Source organism: Anneissia japonica, unplaced genomic scaffold (assembly GCF_011630105.1).
Source record: "Anneissia japonica isolate Jap-2015-1 unplaced genomic scaffold, ASM1163010v1 scaffold287634_len692169_cov176, whole genome shotgun sequence".
In the NCBI taxonomy this organism is placed as follows: Eukaryota; Metazoa; Echinodermata; class Crinoidea; order Comatulida; family Comatulidae; genus Anneissia; species Anneissia japonica.
The window spans coordinates 46167-68870 of NW_022739883.1; the positions used below are offsets into that span (position 1 = coordinate 46167).

The 22704-nt window shown below is 33.8% G+C and overlaps 1 protein-coding gene across 1 annotated transcript; it reads right to left on the reverse strand.

Annotated features, from left to right (window-relative positions):
• Positions 1-3681: 3681 nt before the first annotated feature.
• LOC117118072 (DNA ligase 1-like) lies at positions 3682-22212 on the reverse strand. The gene is made up of 22 exons (XM_033262564.1): positions 22047-22212; positions 21361-21417; positions 20944-21226; positions 20337-20484; positions 19848-19981; positions 19062-19533; positions 18379-18499; positions 17668-17754; positions 16921-17150; positions 15901-15965; positions 15539-15640; positions 15103-15179; positions 14874-14965; positions 14490-14577; positions 13851-14052; positions 13256-13534; positions 12392-12536; positions 11418-11500; positions 9950-10102; positions 7094-7291; positions 5061-5153; positions 3682-4509 (listed from the first exon to the last, which is right to left on the reverse strand). The coding sequence occupies exons 1-22, from the start codon at positions 22064-22066 to the stop codon at positions 4426-4428; spliced, it is 3213 nt and encodes a 1070-aa protein (XP_033118455.1). The 5' UTR covers positions 22067-22212; the 3' UTR covers positions 3682-4425.
• Positions 22213-22704: the final 492 nt, after the last annotated feature.

The window sequence follows — 22704 nt, forward strand, 5'->3', positions numbered from 1 at the left end:
ATAAAAATAATAATAATAATATTAATAATAATAGCTATAATAATAAAAATAAAAGCAATAATAAAAATATTAATAATAATAATAATATGGCGATAATGTTTTTTTCTTTAGCTTTTGGGGTAAATAGCTGATAATAAGAATGCTTATTATCACAAACATATATTATTATTATTATTATTATTATTATTATTATTATTATTATTATTATTAATATTATTATTTTAATAATAATAATAATAATAATAATAATAATAATAATAATAATAAATAATAATAATAATAAAAATGATAGCAAAAATAAAAATAGATTAAATGCTTGCGGTACACCACGTAGATAGCTCTGAAAAGAACTGTTGTTTTGTTGAGAATGTCTCGAGTTTCGATTGAGTTGCTTCAATCGTCATCAGGAGAATAATATCTGCAGTGAGTCCAAACAGGGATATATTTGTGTGTTTTTGCAAAGTGAGGTTAATTATTAACAAAAATAGTAATGTGGCGATGATGATTTTCTGTAGCTTTTGGGGTAAATAGCAGATAATTAGAATGCTGAAGGCATTACTAATGACGCATCTGCCAATTTATAATAATACAAACTTGTTTGTTTGGATTCGAAGGTGAAGCATGAAGTGATTTTCACGACTCGGGTAATAGGAAACGCTTTGAGACTTCAAGGAATAAATTTTTATGATTTGTCTAATTTTGTTGAACCTCATTCACAAAGTCGCGGTGCCAACTGTGAGAGCTAGGACGTATACTACTACCACAAAAAAATATTTATCAGCTAGATGAAAAGTCTACAAGGTAATAGAGCTTCGAGGATATAGACATACTTATTTAATTAGTATAATCGCGAATACACCGTCCGATATTTCTCTAGGTTTTCTAAAAGTGATCGCAGCTAAATTAAGAGGGCGTGAGTCATACCATTGAATTCAGTTTCGATTGATTTATTTTCATTTGGTATTTTACATAATAGACCTTTCCGGAGTGTCAATCAAACTTATCAACTGACTAATCAGAACAGCGCTAGGAATACGCGCGCGTCTTACAAACACACGTGTTGTCCCACAAACGCACGTGTTCGCGTATGTTTAATAACATTGTCGTCTTGTGGGACCTTAGCAACAATATCCAAGGGGCGGGGCTTAGCGGAAAGGTCCATTCACTCATCACAGAACAAAACTCGGTCTTGAGGACTGATACAGAAACGACGTCATTAAATCCTAGTAAACAATACAATGCCAGTAGCGTAGACATTTATTTCTATATTTTTATTGCAATTTTTATCACCAGAATATAATATTGTGTCATACATGAAATTTTCGATGGTTCCTGTGCCCTAAGAAGTATCTTGTACCATATATTATATAGAGGCCACCGCGTAATTTCTTATAAATAAAAATAAATTTTTTTAGCCTAGATGTTTCTGTTTTCCTTCGACTCAAGTGCACATTTGTACCGACACGAAACTAAGATTTATTTATAATTCGGAGAGTTCAAGGCTTCACACTAAATAGTGATTCATTTTTTTTAATATAGATATTTTAAAGATACAAGGAAACCAAGGAAGAGGCGCTCAATCTATGACTCCATCTAATTGCATCGTGCCACTCACCAGTTCTCCGCGCACCAAAGTTCAATAGGCAATTCGGCAAGAATGATATTAGGAAAAGCGATTAATGTTTAACTTTAAAATAATTGATATAATGTAGAAAATGGGATCAGTCTTCTATTTAAACGAATAAGCCTAACGATAAACTTGGCGATGAAGAAGACGACGACGATGATAATGTCGACAACGAATAGTGAGAGGAAATTTTGTTAGATATAGAAACTTAGCGTCTATTCTTCAACAGATTACAAAATAAGACAAAATGAAACAGTCAATCAACTTTACCTATAGCTAGACCTAGTAGGTGAGATAACACACTAGACATTACTTGTACCGATGCCAAATAGTACCATTAAAATTTTGAAATTTCATTGGCGCTCTACTGTGTTTTAATACTTTAGTGTTGAAATGAAAGTTGCTAGTCGCACACTGTCTTTCGGAATGAAGGTTTAAGCCGTTGGACCAACGTGCTTCTGAGCCCGTGTGCACAAAGACATAGATGACATAATTATTGGAAAGAAGTGTAAGAGTTCTCTCATGAGGACTGAACAATCATCATTAAATATTGGAGACTTCAAAGGGCTCTTTATTGGTTGGTAGCCGGTTTCAGAAGAAGAAATAAGTTACTAAGGCTTATTATATCTGCATTCACATCGGCTTCGAAACGAAATTCGGACCGCGTTTCCGATGCACCAACGCCAGCGTCGTCCTTAAACATTGATTCGGTTTTCTGATCGGTTAGATAGGCCTTCCGATCCGAAAATTCGGATTCGGTGTGAATACATCTTTATACATGGATGGATCTATAATGAAATTATGTTATCAAACGAAAATCCCCTCGTATCACACTATCATTCATTACAGGAAAACTAACTGGTAATACTGGCCCGCATTTCAGAAATCAGTGCCAAGGCTAAGGATACTCGAATTGAATGCTGCGCGCGGCCACAACCCTTCTGGGTATTCGTCTGCTGGTACTGACAGTTGCTCGGGAAGTCGATAAATGTATTGACGAATCTTGTGCATTTCGTAATTCAATTTAAAACAACGAATGTTTCTCCTTCCTTTCTTGACAGTAAAAATACAGCATATTACTTGAGTGAAGAAACGTGAGACAAATCCTAAAAACAAACTTTTGATGGGTTTCTTAAAAACGAAAATTATTATTATTATTAACATTTCCACCACTATCGGTTTTTGTGATTACTGACACTTTTGGAATGGTTTAAAGGTTTTAAACTTTATACGGTTCTATTAATAAAGTCTTGGTATGAAAACAAATATGCTTCTGGAAACATGTGTTGGACGCTAGCAAGGCACCACGTTCTTTTGGAAACACATTTTTATCAACTACTTTCATTTTAATATACAGATCGAAAGACTGATCTTTTTATAATTATAATGCAAACCCGTCATCGAAATTGACCAAAAACAAAGCGACATTTCAAAGACTATTGAGGGCGGTATGAAACGATTGATTGCAGGTAGTCTCCATCCGCCAATTTATAGTGACGTCATGCCTCAGCCAAAACAAAAATGAGTGTGGCTCACTTATTTTCCCTACCTGGAAGATGATAAATAAGTCCATTTCGACCCCCCCCCCTTTTTTTTTTAAGATATTCATAACTACAAGTCCCACCAAAGGAAAATGATTAAGTCCAGATTCATCACGTTTAGGAACTGAAGGGGTGTGAAGCCCTATTGACTCACATTATCTCCTAACCACTCCCACTGCCGTCTCCACTGCGAATGATCAATGAATTCAGAAAGGAAGGCCGAATTATAAGTGTAGATAGTTGATACTGTTATTGACAATGTAGTCACATACGTTTAGCGGATACTAGAGTCGACCGGGCCCTGTGGACGCGTCAACATGGTACGAACATGTAGAAATTACATTAGGATTCTCCATGCTAGCTATGAGCAAGTGTAATCTATTTCCACTTTTTCTGATTAACATGCGGTGGCTGGTACAAAGGCAATCGCTAACGGATGGGACTTGTTAAATTAGATCTAAACCTGTCATTAGGCCTATATACTCGCGCGTGCGCAAAGTGCATCTTCACTACACTGATAAAAAACATAAGTGTGTACTATGCTAATTTAATATTGACAACCTAATATAACGATTTGTTAAATTTCAGTAGTTTTATAAAATTCAAGTCTTCAACGAAAAACAAAAACCCGTACATTTATGCTATTCTCCAAAATTACACATGCAATGTGTAACACGACTCCAACTGAAAATTTAGCTTCTGGTATTTTTTAAATATATTTTTATTGATGATTTACTGGTTGATAATTTAAATTATACACAGATGACGATGTTGACACCGATGCAAATATTTCAATAGACGCCCCAGGGGTAAATTGTTGAGAAGAGTTTTTGAGAGGGTATTTCTTTGAGGGAGGAATATATTTTTGGCATAAAATGTACTCAAATAAATGCCCCTTAATTTTACTGTAAATGTTGAACTCCAGACAATGAACATCAAAATGTGTTATTGCATGATCATAAAGACTTATTGATCCCAACCAGTTTAGAAGAAATGTAAATCTACTGGAGTAGAACATTATTAGAATATATTGAAAATGACAATGCTTCTACAAGATTTGTTTACATGCATTTGAGGGGCGTTTATTTTAAGAATAAACGTCTCTGGGCGTATATTTGAGGGAGGTGTTTATTCCAAATGAGGCTTTTATAGGGGGAATTTATTCAAATAAATACGGTAATCAGAATTAACATTCATTGAAACAGGTGTATTTTTCCAACAAATATATAAACAAAAGGAGAGGTATAATCAATGTTATCAATAGAAGTCATCAGGATTTGCCTTAGTAGTACTGGCCTTTTGGTTCTTCACCTGGTCTTGATTATTATACAACTCAGCAACCTGTTATGTAAATATAAATATATATAAATCAAGTATTACTGTACTACTCTAAAGTCTACATTCCTCTCCCTGCCCCCCCCCCTTATAATTTATAGGTTTTTTACTATATTTGGAGCAGCTTATATCAGCTGTTGAACTGAATCATCTTTTTGGTAATTCAATACTTTTTGGGGAAAAAAATCGAATTAACTTAATTCAGGGTAAAGTGTGTTCAAAAAAATAAAGTCATGACTTGGAAAGGAAACGGCAAAAGGAAAACAAGATACGAAATCATATTCAATTTTAAGTTGAGACACACAAGCGCAGTTAATTACAAGTACAGTGTACGTGTGCGCTGAATCATGGGGTTGTATACGCCCCTGGTTTTCCTCCATCAAGCCAATCTTTCTGTCAATCGTCATCACCCGGAGAACGCTGCAGCTTCTGCGAGTTCTCATGGGTCAAATCAAAGCATTTCAGTTGTCATTTTGCTTACTAAACTTCGCAAACATGAAATCCAAAATGATCATCATAGCATTGAAGTGAAATTTAGGAAATGAATGTAAACATACCTGTGAAGCATTTGTTGCTTCGTCTGCTCTCTTATCCTCTCGTATCCTCAAGAAACGTGGAAAGCGCAAAGATATTCCTTTACTTGGATCAACCTTAATTTCAGAACCAAAAAATAAAAGCAAAATTAGTTTTGTTACACATGCAACACACCTTTTCGCTAAACCCCGCCCCTTGGATATTGTTGCTAAGCCCCGCCCCTTGGATATTGTTGCTAAGTCCCGCCCCGCGGATATTGTTGCTAAGCCCCGCCCCTTGGATATTGTTGCTAAGGTCCCACAAATCTACAGTGTGAAGGCTTACGCACACACCTATGCGTTTGTGTTATAACATGCATGTTTGTAGAACATGCACATATTCTTAGCCCTGTTGTGACTGGTCATTTTGTAATTTCAACCAACTCTCTGGAAAGGTTCATTAACACTCTTTATGAATTGCTAACTAGTGAGATAGGATTACCATTCCATGTACAACAAATCTATAGAAATCATAATTTGGAAATCCAGAGCATGATTTTTTTTAGTTAAAAATCATGCTCCCAATTTTTCTTTGGTTCAATCTGTCAGACAGAAATGTCGCCCCAAATATAACGTGTGTCTAATAATATGTTGCCATGTAGTCCAAATAGGTAAATAATAAATCAATGTCTCTTGTACAAGAAATCAAATTTATTTTGGAAATTAATATTTAGAGATCCATATTGCTTCATTTAAAAGTTTGAACCATTCTTCCTGTCGGTAATACATTAAGGATGACTTTAATTCAACATCAGACATTCCATATTTTATTATTTTAGTATGTAAATCAAGAATATTCCCAGTTTTGGAGCTTTTTACAGCATTTTCGGACATTTTACTACCGTACTGTTTTTAACAAAATCAGATGTAAAATAATTAAAATTTCAAAAAATAAGGGGGTTCATTCAAAATTGTTCACCTCTTCACAAGTGTACAAACACTACTACTACTTCTACAATTCTCATATTGTAAAATGTAAAGCATGAAAACTACTTTTCTTCAAATATGGTACAAGTAAATATTGCCATAAAAATCTAAAGTGTAAGTGTAAGTGTGAGGACCAGGGATTTTACCCCTGAGCATTCCCCCAGGATAAACAATAAAAGAAAGAAAGAAAGAAAAAGTGTGAAAACCTAATCCCATCCCTCAATACTGTTTGTACACTTGTGAAAATGTAAGGTGACCCCAAACTAATTTAATGAACAATTTATATATTTCAGAATCATTGTATTGTTTATAATTTTATTATAATTACCTTAATTTAATAGATTCAAAAAAGGAAGTTGAAGCAGATGAGGTTTAAATTGAAAGTAATATACGTGTTTGACAGATGTATGCATTTAGCAAGTCACAAAAAAACTACTGTTATTATTAATTCAGTTGTAAAAATTAATGTTGTCAGGAAGGATCAACATTCATTGTGCCAATATCAACTTGGTAATAATGAGATATAGAGGGATATATAAAGGGGGTTGATGTAAGGGAAGTTTAAAAAATGGGAAAATGATTAGTGTTGTACCAAACCAACATGGTACTAATTTTATATACAAGAGAAAACAAAGGGGGTTGATGTAAAAACAATGACAAGGTCACAGCAAACAATGAGAATATGTAAATACGGATGTTGCAATTAGAAGAATATCGGTGAAGTAGTGATGTATATTTCATAATATATAGGGCTTAGAGGCCTCAGCATGATATAAAACAATTCAGCACAATGATGCTGCAAGTTATGGATTATTCTACCTTTACCTTATAAGACTAACATACTCTATTATTAGTAGTATATATATATGAACTTTATTTCTCAAACCAAATGCATACCAAAAATACAAATATGGAATTACAGTATTGGGTCAATGGCTGTATAAACCCCTCATCCAAAAGTGAGCAAGTTGTATATATATTCACAGTGTTTTCAGTCGTGTTTATTGAATTCTATATACATAATGCTAGTCTACAGCCATTGATTAAATAATGTATTTCTAACATATGATCAGATTAAAAAAAAAACTTACGATGCCCATTGCGGCACGATGCGTAGGGGATATGGATAAATCTGCCGCCTTCACCTCCCAGACTTGGACAGCGTCAAACCAGTGATCTGGCTCGTGGCTTGTATCATAGCGGTAGTACGCCTTTGGTTTGTCGATTAGGTGATCGGTTAAGAACTTTGTGTGCTTGTCAAGGTCTTCATCTTTAAAACCTGTGCCAATCTTTAGAGAGAAAAAAAAAAACTAATTAGAAACAGATAATTTATGTTACTTATCTATAATGAGCCAAGGGAAGGTTTTTTACAGATGGGGAGGGTGTCTATAGGTAAGAAAATTCATGATTAAAAAAATAATAATTTTTAAAAATTTAGGGGGAGGGTTGGCTAAGGGGTGATGGGCTGGCTGGACCCTCCTTGAATCTGCGGCTGTAAACCTGCATACCTCAGGGTAATCTGCTGTTAGCTACCATAAGATTTGATCCATATTAGAAATTTTAATTTTATCAAAATCTAGGTTAGCATTTGATAGCAATCTGAAGTTTTAAAGACATAAAATTTAATTTCTGACTTCCTAACACAACATCCATCCTTTTGACCTGACCTTGGTTTTCAATTAAGTCACCCCAGGCACAAACACTACAAATTCTCATAATCCTTAACATATAACTTCATCAGATGTCTATTTATACAATTAGCAACTGTGAAAATGGTTAAAATTAATTGATTGCAATTAGTGTTTCCAGCAAGTATCAAGTATTTATACAGTACTCTCATACAGTAAATATAAGTGCCGAGCCAGGCAACTGAGCATATGAGGCATGTTGTGGCAAAATGGCTAAGTTGTAACAAAAATTGAAATTCAAGTTATTGGTATTTTCAAATACCTGAGTATGTGATCTTTAAAATGAGAGGTCATTCATTCAAATTGGACATTTCAAGCCTATGTTATTGGAAAGTGAAAGTACAGTACTCTTAGAGTGAAGATAAACATTATTTTGAGTAATTGCCTTTCAAAGTTATTTGTGCATACATTGTTTAATAGAATGAGCTATGAAAAATAACGTTAAATAAACAATTTGTCAACCACTTCCAGAACAGTTGATCTATAGTGAAAAACAAATTTGGATTTTTAGGCACTTTGTTGAGCTCCCATATTTCATAGCTCATTTACTCAATACTGGACTGTGCGACAACTTAACCATTTCGCCACAACATGCCTCATATGTTTGTGGTGTTCCAAGACACAGAAAGCCCTGCAAAAATGCCAACAATCATTAACTGATAATGGATATTTTTTCTCCTACGTAGAATTGTTTCAGTGCCAACCGTCTCACCATGCTTTAATATATTGACAATGGTACCTATAGGGCAAAAATCTGGGTTACAGTTAAAGAAAAAAAAGTTCTCGTAATTTTGAAAGCTCTAATGAGGACAGCATAATAGAAGCAGTAGAGCTAAGAAAGATCTATTAATCAATCAACTATTAATCAGTCAGTCAAGTGTTTCTAGAGCTCCTCATGAGGGCAGTATAATAGTCGGTAGAGCTAAAAAAGATATATTAATCACCTATTAATCAATCAGCCTCATGAGGCAGTAGAACTAAAAGAGATCTATTAATCATCAGCTGATTGTTTCTAGAGAACTTTATCGGAGCTAAAAATATTTGTTGAAAAAACACCCTAGGTTTTAGGCTATTTTTCCCTCCCTAGTATGCATTTATAACAAGTATACAACATATCAGGAGATAGTTTAAAAATAGACGTGAACATGACAAACAGCACCTATCTTTATTTTGATCTTTCTCATCTTATTAATTACTATAATTCCTGGTCTATAACTAAGTACTTGGCATACATTTTGGGGTTGGCATATGCCACCAACATACTTCGCCATTTTCTTGAATAAGTGCCAATCCTGGATGAAAAAAAAAACCATGCCTACAATAATAATTTAATCTAATGATAACGCATATTTTTTATGGGAAGCATTTTAATAGGTGTCTGGCAGACTGATGAGAAGTTTACACCTAGATTGAATCATCAGCATGGTCATGCAGTTACGGCCTGCTGATGGGGTTTCATTATGCACTCAATAAGATCGTTGCATATACAGCTATTTTTTACTATAGTACCAATCCACTTTTCAAACACACACAAAACAGCAATGATGTGGGTAGTCTAAAGCCCCTTTCAGATAGACCTTGCCGCAATATTGCAGTAAGCTTGCTGGTATTAAAACTGGTCTATACCCTTTCACACAGCGCCTTTGTTACCGCAGTATTGCGGTAATCTTATGCTTTTCTGTCTAAAAGATCTTTTAAATACCACCCTGCAATTGTTTTCAACTTTAAACTTGTTTGTTTATGCATAAATGCACAAACTGACATGACTGCCGCAAATATTGAGTAGACCCTTTCAGACACGGCAAGTCAGTAACCGCTACCACAATATTGCGGCAATATTACTAGGGTGCAAGATGGCCTTAAGAAAGCCGGCACATTGGCATATCCATCCTTTCAGACAGAAACCCATGCCGGCATGTTTACTGCCATATTGCGGTACTGCAGCTCTGTCTGAAAGGGACTTATGAGTGAAATACTTACCTGGATAGACTAAGTAATTGCCATTGTTCATTTAAATGAACACCCTTACAAAAAACTGAACCACCCATTCCAGGGTATAAGTTGACCACACCATATGTGTGTCCTCATTCCTTTTGCGTTTTTTAATGTGAAAACAGATAAACAAAGTTTGTTTTAATGAATCTAAGATATCTTTCAAGAGTCATGTGGTGGCCAGGGACGAATGGTTTTTTTTTTTTATGTGTATTCATATAAAGGGACAATGGAAATTAGTTTGTTTATCCCGAAAGTATCCCATACCTTGCATATAGACTGAAATTCTTCATTCTCGTCGTCGTAACAAGCCAGAAGGAATCCTCCATATGTTCCGGTGCGTTTTCCTTTGCCTCGGTAACCACCAATCACCACCAGATCTAAAGTATCGCCAACACCATCTAAATAATCTTTTTTGAGCTTGAGATTGAAAAAAAAAACTTATACTATTATAATCATTATTATTATTATTACTATTATAATTATTATCATTTATTATTATTATTGTTATGTTACTAAAACCTACCTTAATTGGAACTAAACCGGCGTTAGGGAAAATAATATAAAAGATATTCTTTTAAGGCTGACTTGGTGCTACTATTATTATACTACTTTCATTATTAATTATTATCTATAGCATTGTTTTTTTAGATTGACTCATAAAGTGCTACTATTAGTATACTACTATCATTATTAATTATTATCTCTAGCATTGTTTTTTAGATTGACTCATAAAATGCTACTATTATTATACTACTATCATTATTAATTATTATTTCTAGCATTGTTTTTTAGATTGACTCATACACATTTTTAATTACTACTTTGGTGAATTTAAATCATTATTATACTATTCACATTATTATTATTGTTTTTAGATTGACTTATACAGTTTTTAATTCCTACTTTGGTAAAAAAACATTGATTGTCTCTTTGTAGCCAGCAATATAGATGGTCACACTTTATAGATAAGGTGTAAGCAATTTTTGAAATATTACATTTTGATTAAATGACTGTTAAGCCTGGTTTGATTAAAATCGCTACACTGTCGCTACAGCGTTTTCAGTGCAATCGTTGCACTGTATAGGCAGTGCCCGATGCAATCGGAAGGCTCCCTGATTTGACCGACCAATCAGCATCACCGAAAGCTGTCAGCGATAGCGTGCAGACTGTATTGAAACCACGCTTTATATTGGGAAGGACCATGGCCTTGGCCTTGAAAACTAAATTAGACAGATATATTATCCTTCTCTATTGGTGTAGAACATTGTAGTAAAATGTCTTAATAAAATAAAAATACATACTGAACAACAAATAGTGCCATGTATTTTCCAAAAACAGTAAATAGTTCTAATGACATTGAATCTCTAAAATATGTTGCTACAAACCTTCAGTTGACAAATCAGTGGGAAATTCCTTGTGGAAATGTACTTTCTATTAGACTGCCATAATTGAAATTTTCCCTAATAAATTCCGGGGTGGGATTAGAATTACAAAAATAAAGGGGCACAAGTAAGGAATTTCCATTTGGGAATAAGTTTACAAAGCACCCATCTCCCTATTCAATAAATGACAATAAATTTTGAACAGTCGGCTCCCTCTCCTTGGCTCCCCGTTGCCAAAGATAATCGCATTTAATAAGTCTGTATTTACTAAGTAATTTGAATCTTCGATTACACTAGGTACAACATTTTTCGTTTTAATATGGCTTTTCAAATAAAGTAATTGCTTTTACCTTCAACCAATTATGAGACCGTTTTGCAATTTCATATGTAGCTTCCTCGTCTAATGTTTTGACCATTAGGCCTTCGCAGTTGCCTGAAAGGAAAAAACAGCATTTGGTTAACCATAATCTTAACAAGGACGCTGAATTTATACATGTTCTGTTCCTAGAAATTTAAAAAAAAAACAATTTTTGGTATCTGTCAAGTTATTACTAACATTTTTTACAACTATATTAGAACCAAAAAAAAAAAGACAAAATTGAAGTGGGCAGGATACAATGCTAGAAGATGGTCAATTAGTAAGTAATCAATTGGGGCTTGGTGTGCCAAAATTCGTATCAGTGATCAAAAGAAGAAAATTAGCTTTTTAATATTATTCATATTACTTTTAAATATATTCATATTCTCAATATGTCATTTACTGGAATTGCCAAAGTTATGAGTAAAAGTATTACTAAACTAATGAACTAATGTATACATTACTGCCTCATTTCTTATGCAAGTTACTCAGTTTAACATTTAGTGATAGTAGTAGGCAAGACTTTTTTATACCTTGTTTTGAAAAATTACTTTTTTTTAAAGATTGTCTGTCAGGAGGGTGGAAAAAAGTAAAAATAAAATTTTGTTTCCTTATTTAGCAAATAGTTTTGCTTAAATCTTCCAGATGGAGGAGAAAATAAAAATAAAATTTTATTGGTGAATGTAAACAGTAATGGGAGAGTTAAATGCTTTAAATTTACATAATTAGGAAGAAATATACATATCTTATTTTTGAAATTTCAAGTGGCAGGCGTAATAAAAATAAAGAAAAACTTCGAAATTTTTTTTAATTTCTATTTTTTCATAGCAATGGGTGAGCTAATTGGCCAAAAATAAAATTTTATTTTGATTCCAAATCATCATTATTAGCAGGCAGTGGGTTCGCTAAAGTATAAAAAAAGTCTTGCCTTAATATCACTAATCATCTATAGTAACATAGTTCTACCTTTAATGGACTCATCAAGAAATTCTTGAATGTCCTCTGTCTCAGTCGACACCATGGACTTGGCAAAAACAAACTGCCCTTCCACTTCCTTACAGGAAGAGTGTAGGAGCTCTCGTCGTCTGCGAAATGGTTCCTTGACAAGTGACTAAAAGAGATCACATTTCCCATATGTTAAATCAAGTGGAACATCAACCAATTTTAATGTGTAAATTTTAAAACTATAATATAGGGCCAATTTTATCGTCAATACCTTGAGAATTGAAAATTATAAAAACAAGAATATATTTGAAATAATAGTAAAATTAAATATATTAACACAGAAATCCCAAGTCTCCCAGAACTCGCTGGAGTCTCCAGGAAATCGGGACGACATTCCTCACTCCCGCAGCAAGAAAGAATCTCCCGAAAATACCCCATCTCCCGCAAATTCATAATAATTGCATTTTTTCAATATTTTATTATCAATTGTGTCATAGAAGTTAATGCCGATCGGTATCACTATGTGCAGTAAAAAGATTAAATGTGTTAACAAAAGTTATACCATGGCAGATCAGTGGGGAATTCAAAGAGAGTGAGACAGCCAGCCCGGGACCCTAAATGTCTCCAAATTATAAAATAAAATGGCACAAAAAGAAAATTATATTCTAAAATCTATGTAGCTGAGCGTCATTTCTGGCCATCAAAGGGGTGCCATAATCATAAATTTTCTTACCTCTGAGGTGCTACGTCTGACCCATATCTGTGAAAGTCCAGCTCCCTACCCACACCACTCCTATATTGAATTCCTGTCACTGTAGATCTACCAGGAATGACAACTTCAAACTTGGGGTCCCCGTTAACAATAGCCAAAAACCAAAATCTTACCTGTCCATTCAAGTACAGAAGGTCAAATGCATAAACACACACTTGAACTTTGATCTGTGACATATCTGCATCCTTCCTCTTCCTGGTGCTAAGGACCTGGAAGGGAAGGATGTCCTTCTTCTCTTTGTCCCATGCCACAGCTTCCGAGTCTATCACACAAGACGTGACACCTTCGGTCAAGATGCCTGGGATCCTCTCAATGATGTCAGGATACTTGGAGGTGTTGTTCTCCTGGTTCCGACTGTATATGTGAACCTCTCCGTTTTCCAGGAGATGGATCTGAGGAAAGGGATGCAAGCAAATGTATTATTTTCTAATGGCTGTTGAAGCAATTGCCATTTGGGCTTTCAATCTTGAGAGTAAGGTCAGGGTTCAAAAACTTGCTTTGAATTTCGCTTGTGTCCTTGGATGAAGAATTTCACCTACCTTGGTCTCTCTCCACACAGCTTGAATGTTGTGGCATTGAATGGATCAGTCTATGCTATATGCTAATTGCAGTACAAATTGGTAGACTTGCCAATTAGAAAATAGTTTTTTCAATGATCGAATTACTGTATCTTGTCACAAGTTATTGTCAACTAAAACAATGTCCTACCTGTGCTCGTTCACCATCATACTTGTACTCGCATGTAAACGTCATATTCTCAAATCGGTTCAACACCTCCGATATTCCCTTGGTCGGATGGGCTAACATGGGCTTCAATGGGGTTCCAGGTGTCAATTTACAATGCTTAGGTAGCTCCTCTAGGCCATGTTCCAATAATGTGGGAATGATCTTGTCATAGTTTGGGAGTTCACTGTCATAGATAAGATGATGGGGTGAAAGAATACAAAAAAAATGGCCATTAGAAACAAAATGTGAGAGATTATCTTATTTGGCTGGTTATCAATTGGGCTGTGAGGGCGCCATGACATTTTGGTGACATGTTTAGCATTTCAGAAAGGATTTAATCCTCAAGGTATTAGGTAATTCCCATTTAAGTAATATAATGTATATTATGATAAAATTACAGGAACCATCTTTACGACAATACAATACTTAATTTGTTCACAGCATACTCAAATTCAACTATATTGTAGTGATTCGTTTAACTTAAATACACCAGAAGATTTTTTAAAAATTAGATCTCATTTCCAAAGGGTAGTTTGTCCAGTAAAGCTGTTCATTGGGCCCTCAAAAATAAAATTCAGGCATATAATTCAATAATTTACAAAAAATGGAAAATAATCTCACCAATAAGTAGTCTTGATGATTAAGGCTCCCTCTTCCATCTTCTTTCGCATGGTGTCGGAGATTGTAGTTTGTTGTTTTACATCAATATCTAAAGAAGAGAGTTATGTGTTATCATCTAAATCTATTTTGTATATTATTAGGAAACAAAAGACAAGAAAAGAGTATCATATTTATGTGCCAATCCCTTAACTAGTAAGGAAACAAAACACAGTTCCATGTGGTATCCCTTACAGAAACCAACAATTTGCTTAAAGACATAATAACCATATTTGATTATGACAAATTCCTTATTTAACACAACACAAACATTACAGATAATTAAATACACCATGCAACATTACTCCATTAGTTTCCATATTACAGTGTATTGATCTATAATATTACCTTGGCCAGGTGGAGTTAGGACAACAGCGTTGCCAAGAGCAACCAAGACAGACTGTTCAGCCAGACCAATCCTCAGTTTACCAGTCAATGACCTAAAAAATAAAAATAGAATGATTTTATCGATCTCCACCTGTATGACACCCGAGAAAACACCTGCGAATTCATAGAAACCCCCCACCTGTTGGTATACAAAAGTTCATTAAATAAATTAGTAGATAAAGAAACTAACCTTATGAGATATCTTGCTTCAGAGTGGCGACAGGCTACAAACATTCCCTTTACTTTCTCAGTTTTTCTATTTTGAGACTATAAAAACAATAATCACATGACTTAATGTGAACTGGGCACTTCTTTGAATAGAATTAAAAATTATTTCCTTTAAAATTAACATTTTATTTAACACACGTCTCATATTCAAGACCACTCCAATTAAAGACCACTTTTCTGTGGTCCCAAATTATCTTTATTATTCTAATCAGCAACAAAGCTACTACAGACCATGGAAACCTGCTCAGTCCGCAATGTGGTTTTTAATTGGAGGAAGACCTATATTACTTAATAATAAAATTACAACTGATTCAACTAACAGGGTAAATTGGTGAGAGCACTGTAGTTCTTAATTATTAAAACATTTTTTAAGAAAACAATTATCATTGTCGCCTTACAGCATTGCCAGTCATTGCTGCAATTTCTCGTAATTTTGCGAAAACTCCCTGAATTGTCAGCTTCGGCGGTGCAAACATCATTTTCTGTGTTGAGCGGCTGGTCTAAGAAAGAAAAAAAAAAATTTAATAACCAGCAAATGAGTGGTCAGTGGTCATGTATTTTTATAACGCTTTCCATAGTAAAAACTGTCTAAAAAATATCACGCACAAAAGTTAATACAATGTATTTTAAATAGTAATGATATATAGAGTAACAGACATTTATTGTTTAACTTGTATATTTCGAAAGGGTGGCTGGTTAAAAAAAACTGCAAAGATTCTTGTTGAGCAATATTAGTCTGCTGCCCTCAAGCTGAACATACCTCAGCAACAATCCCAAGGTCCCCTTTCTCAGCTACTTCTGCCTTCATTTTATCAACACTGCGGCCTAGAAAGACAAAGTGACACGAGATATAAGTTAAAACCTGTTTTAGAATCTACTAAATTAATAATAATAATAATAATTTCTCTAAATCAAACTTAAGGGGAATATCTTTTGTATTATTTTCCCCTTAACATTGTTTTTTTAATTGTTCTCTAATTTCTCCATTGTCTAATTTCCCCTTAAGGTACGTTTTAGAAACATATCACATTAAAAACTCAAATTTAAGTGAAAGACACACAAGGGCTGTTATTCCTGTGTCCATTGTTAAAAAATAGCGTAGCTGTTTAATCTGGCATTCAATCATCATTTTTTAGAAAAAATAGCTTACATGCAAAAAGCGTAAAAACAACAGAAACAAAGAGGTATAGAAAAATGATATAATGTCCAATAGGAAATGAGAAAATGAAGTTAACACTATATTAAATTGATAGTCTTTGTTAATCACAAAACATTCAAATTACTACATGCATAGCATGACATGCACTATTTGGCATTATTAATAGTGTAACATGCAAGTAATAAGTGACACATTATTAATGTGACACTGCAAGAAATATATGACATGCAAGTATTAAGTGACATTATAGTAATGTGAGACATAAGATAAAAAATTAATATTTGTGACATTCCAAGTAATATGTGATTCAAGTAATACATGATATCAAACAAATGGCATTAAAGTAATAATGACAATGACATAAATGTAATATGGGACATTTAAATAATGCATGAAACAACATGTGTCATGCAAGTAACATTTGACAGGGAGGTAAACATGTATCATACAAGTAATTGGTGACAAGTAAGTAACATGTGGTATGCAATTATCACATGTCATTCAAATGATATGCGACATGAAAGCAACAGACATGCTAGTGACATGTGACACACAGCTACATTTGTGAATTGTTTATTAATATTTAAAGAAAGGAAGGCGATCAAAGAAATGTTTTCGTACCTGTAGCTTGGCCTATAGCTCTCATAAGTATAGTTTCTCCCATGCCAAGTTCTAGGCCTTCATAAGCTGGTGCAAGCTTATTCAAGCAGAGGTAGATGCACTTAACAAGATCTTCCGGAGTGAGGGCAATGACCGATCGTAGGAAGTTGCATAGAATCTCAATGGTTTTCAAACGCTTTGTCGTGGCTTCAATCTGTTCAAATGTTCGGGCTAAGGCTAGGTATGGTACTCTAAAAACAATACAGTAAATTTTTTTAGAAGAGTATATTTTTAGCTCCGATAAGGAGCTCCATTTAGCTCTACTGCCTCTATTATACTGCCCTCATGAGGCTGATTGATTAATAGTTGATTAATAAATCTTTTTTAGCTGTACTGCCTCTATTATACTGCCCTCATGAGGAGCTCAAGAAACACTTGGCTGATTGATTAAATAGTTGATTGATTAATAGATCTTTTTAGCTCTACTGCCTCTATTATACTGCCCTCATGAGGAGCTCAAGAAACACTTGGCTGATTGATTAAATAGTTGGTTGATTAATAGATCTTTTTAGCTCTACTGCCTCTATTATACTGCCTTCATCGGAGCTTTTGAGATTACGAGAACTTGAATATCTCATATATCATATATCATGAATATCTAAAAGCATATAAACTCTTTGAATGAAGTGGAGTTTCATTCACTATTGCTTTCCTGCTGCTTCACATGTTTCAATGCTAATCTAATTTGCAAAGGTGGTCATTTCTTACTTTTCATTTTGCTTCCAGCAAGCATCTAGAATTGGGTTATAGTTGCTCTTCCCGGGGTTGTAATTAACATCAGTAACTTTCTTATCACTGTGATGAAATCAAAGTAAAAGTTATTCTCAAAGTTTCTGGATCACTATTATCCTAAAGTTTCATTATTTAAAAATGTAACACACTTTACAGTCCATCCATCCTCATATACTGTACAGCCGTTTATTTTTGCGATTTTACAATTTCAAATATTGCACTTTCTTTTATTTTTTGCGATTTTACAATTGAGGGAATATCTGTTCTATACCAGCTATAACTGACAAAACCATGGCAAAATTATCAATCAGAATTTCACTTTTTCGTGCACCCTTCATTTTAGCAATCAATGTTTTATCGCGAAAATAAAGGGCTTTAGAGTATCTACAAAAACAGAAGCCACTTATAAATAATAAATAATTTATTAAACAAACATAATAATACGCCAATTCATGGTTGGAACTGAGCATGCTTGTATCAAGGTCAATCGAGATTGACCTCGGATACGAGAACCATGAATCGGCTTATTGTTGCATTATTACAGTGACAAGTTAGTCAACAGAATAATAGCAAGTGTAATATTATATATTACAGTTCACATAACATAAATTTCTCAAGTTTTGATAACTTTGTATTGTATTGTGATAACACCTATTGCATTTGTGATAACACCATTTCCTAGGTTACCTTGAGTCTCCTGCTCCGACAGGTTTGGCTGGTGTACTTATCTCTTTCTTTGTTTTTACAGGCGTGTCATCTTTGTTATCTTTCTGTTTGTCTGCCAACTCTCTTTTTGGTGTCTTTGTGGCTTTGAAATATAAATATAGTATTAAAAAAACAAAACAGTGTGATTTCAGTTTCAATTTATTTTAATTTCAATTTATTCAAGGTATTTAATCTGGCAGCAAAGAGCTGAACTGCATCACATTAACAATAAAACAAGAAAAACAACAACTTCATCACACCACAGAAACATTAAAATTAGAGGGAAATGAATGAAAATGCAATAATAGACACATTATAAGCATATGAAATAAAGAATTTATAAAAATAAAAGTTGCACAATAGACCAAAGGAAGAGAATTAGTTATTTTAGAAAAATTATTTATTATTATTTATAATAATAAATAAAATAATAATAATAAAAAATTTTCACTGATTGCCTGAACAGACAGCAAGTTAAAAGAAAAAGGGGAATTGAAATATAAAAAATATAAAATACTGCAAGTTGAAATTCTTATTCTTGATGTGGATGCTACTGCAAGTTGAAATTCTTATTTTTGATGATGATGTTCATAATAAGATAAATATGTTTCTACTTAATCTAACTTTAACCACTATTACATGTAAATATAAAGCAGTCCACTTACAAAAGAATGGATGTACAGGACTTTTCTCAACTTCTTTCTTCACCTTTGGAGAAGTTTTCATTTCCTTGTCAACATCTAGTTTTTCTTCTTCCTCCTCATCATCATCACTTTCTATAATTTGCTTTCTCTTTCTTTTCTTTGCTTTTGTTGACTTCTCTTCTTGACTGTCATTTGCAGTTTCTTCTTCATCTTCCTGTTCAGCTATGGACTTTTGACTTTCATTACTAGACAATTTCTTTTTTCCTTTTGGAGTCTTCACATCTCTAATCTCTGCTTTTATGTTCTCTGGTAGTTTTACCATTCTTCCTTTTGACGATGGGGTGTCTTTCTTTGACTTCTTTTGCACCTTGGCTTTTTTCTTCTCCACTTGATCTTCTTCACTATCATTTTCATCACTTTTACTACACTTGTCTACAATCTCCTTTTTAATTGTTGGTGACTTTGGCATAGAAGTTTCTGGAACACTATTATCCTAAATTTAGATAAAAATCATGAAAAGAACAAAATGAAATCAAGATTTAAAATCAGCAAACAGTGCAACAAAAATTAAAAGTCAAATTGTTTTTTAATACTCATTTACAGAAGTATTATTCCAAGGATCTCAAAGAAAATAAGTCATATTTTTGGAGTTATTCTTGACATTATCACCTTTTATTGGTTATTTTCTACTTTTTTTATCACATCACATGTTGAAAATTCTGAATAAATACCATTTATTAACACAATTTTTAAGTTTAACTAATACAATAATAAATAGTTTAATATTAAGTATCTATTTCTAATCACCGATTCCTTTCTTTCTTCTTTTATTTCTTCTTTTATTTCTTCTTTTACTTCATTTGATGGCTTTTCAACATCGTCAGGGGTGCTGTTATGTGTTTCTGGAGGGTTTAAAGTTCGCTTTCGCATGTGTTTCCGTGCTAGAAAAAAAAAGTTGCTTAGTGAAAACAATAAAATACAATGGCAGTAATTGATGACATATCTGGTATACAGCTAAAGCTTTATTGTATATAACAAATACCTTTGTTCATATATGGGAAATATCACATGATCATGTCCATATATGGGAAAATCAGATATTTCTCAGATAAACTTGATACTGATAGTATAGACAGAGCTTAATGTCTCCAAGTGCTGCATCATTATTCAAGTGACTACGAAAATACTATTACATATGTAACACTAATAGTGAAGCCATATGTTAGATTTTGATTAATAGAAATTACAATTTTATTTGATTGCAATAATTTTTATCATTTACATTGTCAAACTTACCTGTTTTTCTAAGTGGAATACTCCCAGGTGAAATAGTTGGTGTATATTCTGGTGATGAAGTTCCAGGTGTTCCATTCACTGATGAGGGAGATGCAAATTTTTTGTTTTCTGACGGTGATTGTTGTCCTATTTTCGAAGAATGTTCGCCCTGAAAAACAAAAAATAAGGTCACATAAAAAATTGTTAGCATTGACAACATTTTTTAGTTTAAAAAAAACTTAACAATTTACAAGCAAAAACGAAAATTTTATATTTTATTTTTTTTTTATAACACCCTCCACTCCCCTGAAATCTTACATGTAAATAAATATACATTTCTTTCGTAATTATAAGTGTAAAGCATTTATCAATATCATTACTACACTGATTAATCAATAAATAATTTTTTTTTGTTCTCTGCCTAGATGGTTTTGGCAAAATCATTTCACTAAATGAGAAAACAAAATTTAATTTTCATTTTTGCTGCTCTACTCGACAATCTTTAAAAAATAAGTTCCCAAAACAAGGTATAAAAAGTCTTTCATAGAATGGAGTCTAGGCCTAGACTGCTAAGGAATTTCCATAGGCAGTTTTAAAAAAACTTTTTTTTCTTAGAAAACTTTCTTACATCAGTATTTGTTTCCATTTTTTCTTTCTTGCTTCCTTCTGCCTTCTTTTCTGCACATATTTTTTCACATTTATCCTTGTGTTTTCCTGCTTCCTCATCCTCCTGTTTGCCTTCCTTATCTTCCTGCTTGCTCAATTCCTTTTCTTCTCTAACTTGTTTGCCAACATTCTCTTCCTCTTCCTCTTCATCACTGTCCAGGATCCGGCGCATCTTTTTCTTTGGTTGCTCTGTGATGGGCGATTTATCTGGGGATTTGTTCTTCACTTTCAGTGGTGACCTTTCTCTGAAATAAAGGTAATGTTTCATCAAATGATTCTAATGTATAATTTTCTTCTTTTTTTTCATATGCAGAAATAACAGTTTTAATAACATTTTAATTCTTAAATTTAATGTGAAACTACTACTGTATGTACATACCTCTTTTTTTCAGTGCCAGTAGAAGTCTTCTTCATCCCACTTGAACCGAAAAATGACCTGAAAGGAAATTCCAATAAATATATATTGTCTTTAACTAATAATAAGTACAAAGGCCTGCACAGAGTCTCTGTCAGAGATGAGTATAAACCGTAATAGGATACAACAGAATTTGTTATACCCATCCCATTAAATTTTGGACGTCAATGTTGAGAGGCTATAGGCTAGGCCACTAGCCTTGGTAGCTAGGTAGGCCTGCATGATGAAGAGGGGAGGATGTTTCTATTTATTTTAGCTAGGCCCTAGGCCTAGCTAACTAGGTCTAGGCTAGCTAGCTAGGCCTATATTTATAGGCGGCCTAGCTAGGCAAGGCCCTTACCTAGCCTAGGAATAGGTAGCTAACCAACAGGACGATTCTACCAGGCCCCAGGGCTTTATTTTAGGCACGTACAACCAGCCCTTCCCTCAGGTAGAACCTAAATCGATAGGCTATAGCCTATAGGGGGCTTAGCCGAAGGCTCTAGGCCTATATCATTAGTAGTCCAATGGTTAAGACACCAGCGTAGAATAGAGACGGCGGACGCCGAAATTAGCCTGCCTAACTTCCGTCGGCATAGCCTAGGCCTAGACTAAACTAAGAATAAGACCAGACAAAATCAATCAAGTTCTGTTTCACATGCAGTACTTACATAATAGATCTCTGGGCCATAGTTACAGTACTAATTGTAGACCTTATATACACAACAAACCATTCATATGCTAGCCTAGTATTCCTCTAGGCCTTGTTGGACTATAACGAGTTCTCCAAACATTTCCCGCGGTTTGGGCTTGAATTGGCGCGGCAGAGTATCGAACTGGGGTACTATTGTTTTGATTTAGCGCCCTCTACAACAACATATTTTTTTTTCACACTCGGCAAACCGAACGGGCGATCTATACCTATAATTGTACTGTACTTTTAATTTAATATTTATTTATGGAAGATTGGATGCCTATAGTTGAAGGAGTGTCTTTAGCAGGTTTGGTGGTGACAATAAATGTTGTTTTTGTGTTCTTGTTTCGTTTGCATTTTCAATTATGAATAAATCAATAAAATATATTTCAGTTGAAAAAATAACAATACACACAAATAATGAATACATTTTGTTGGAAAGAGTTTAGAGAAATGAGTGAAATCGCCATACACTATTTATTTTTTCGTTTTTTTTTTTGTTTTTTTTTTTTTTTAACGGAGTAGGAAATAGCAGACCTGTGATTGACAATTCAAATGATGTAATCCCAGACTTATTATTTGCATATTGTTACTAACCAGAAAATTCAAATCATAAAATCGCATTTATTACATGT

Bases quoted from the DNA above. Each gene is read 5' to 3' on its own strand.
- LOC117118072 (XM_033262564.1), bottom strand. From the start codon at position 22,066: ATGGCCCAGAGATCTATTAT. The intron at 19,982-20,336 runs GTAAGTTTGACA...TTTTTTTTCTAG, and splicing joins TATTCCACTTAGAAAAACAG to CACGGAAACACATGCGAAAG. The intron at 7,292-9,949 runs GTATGGGATACT...TTCTCTCTAAAG, and splicing joins AATTTCAGTCTATATGCAAG to ATTGGCACAGGTTTTAAAGA.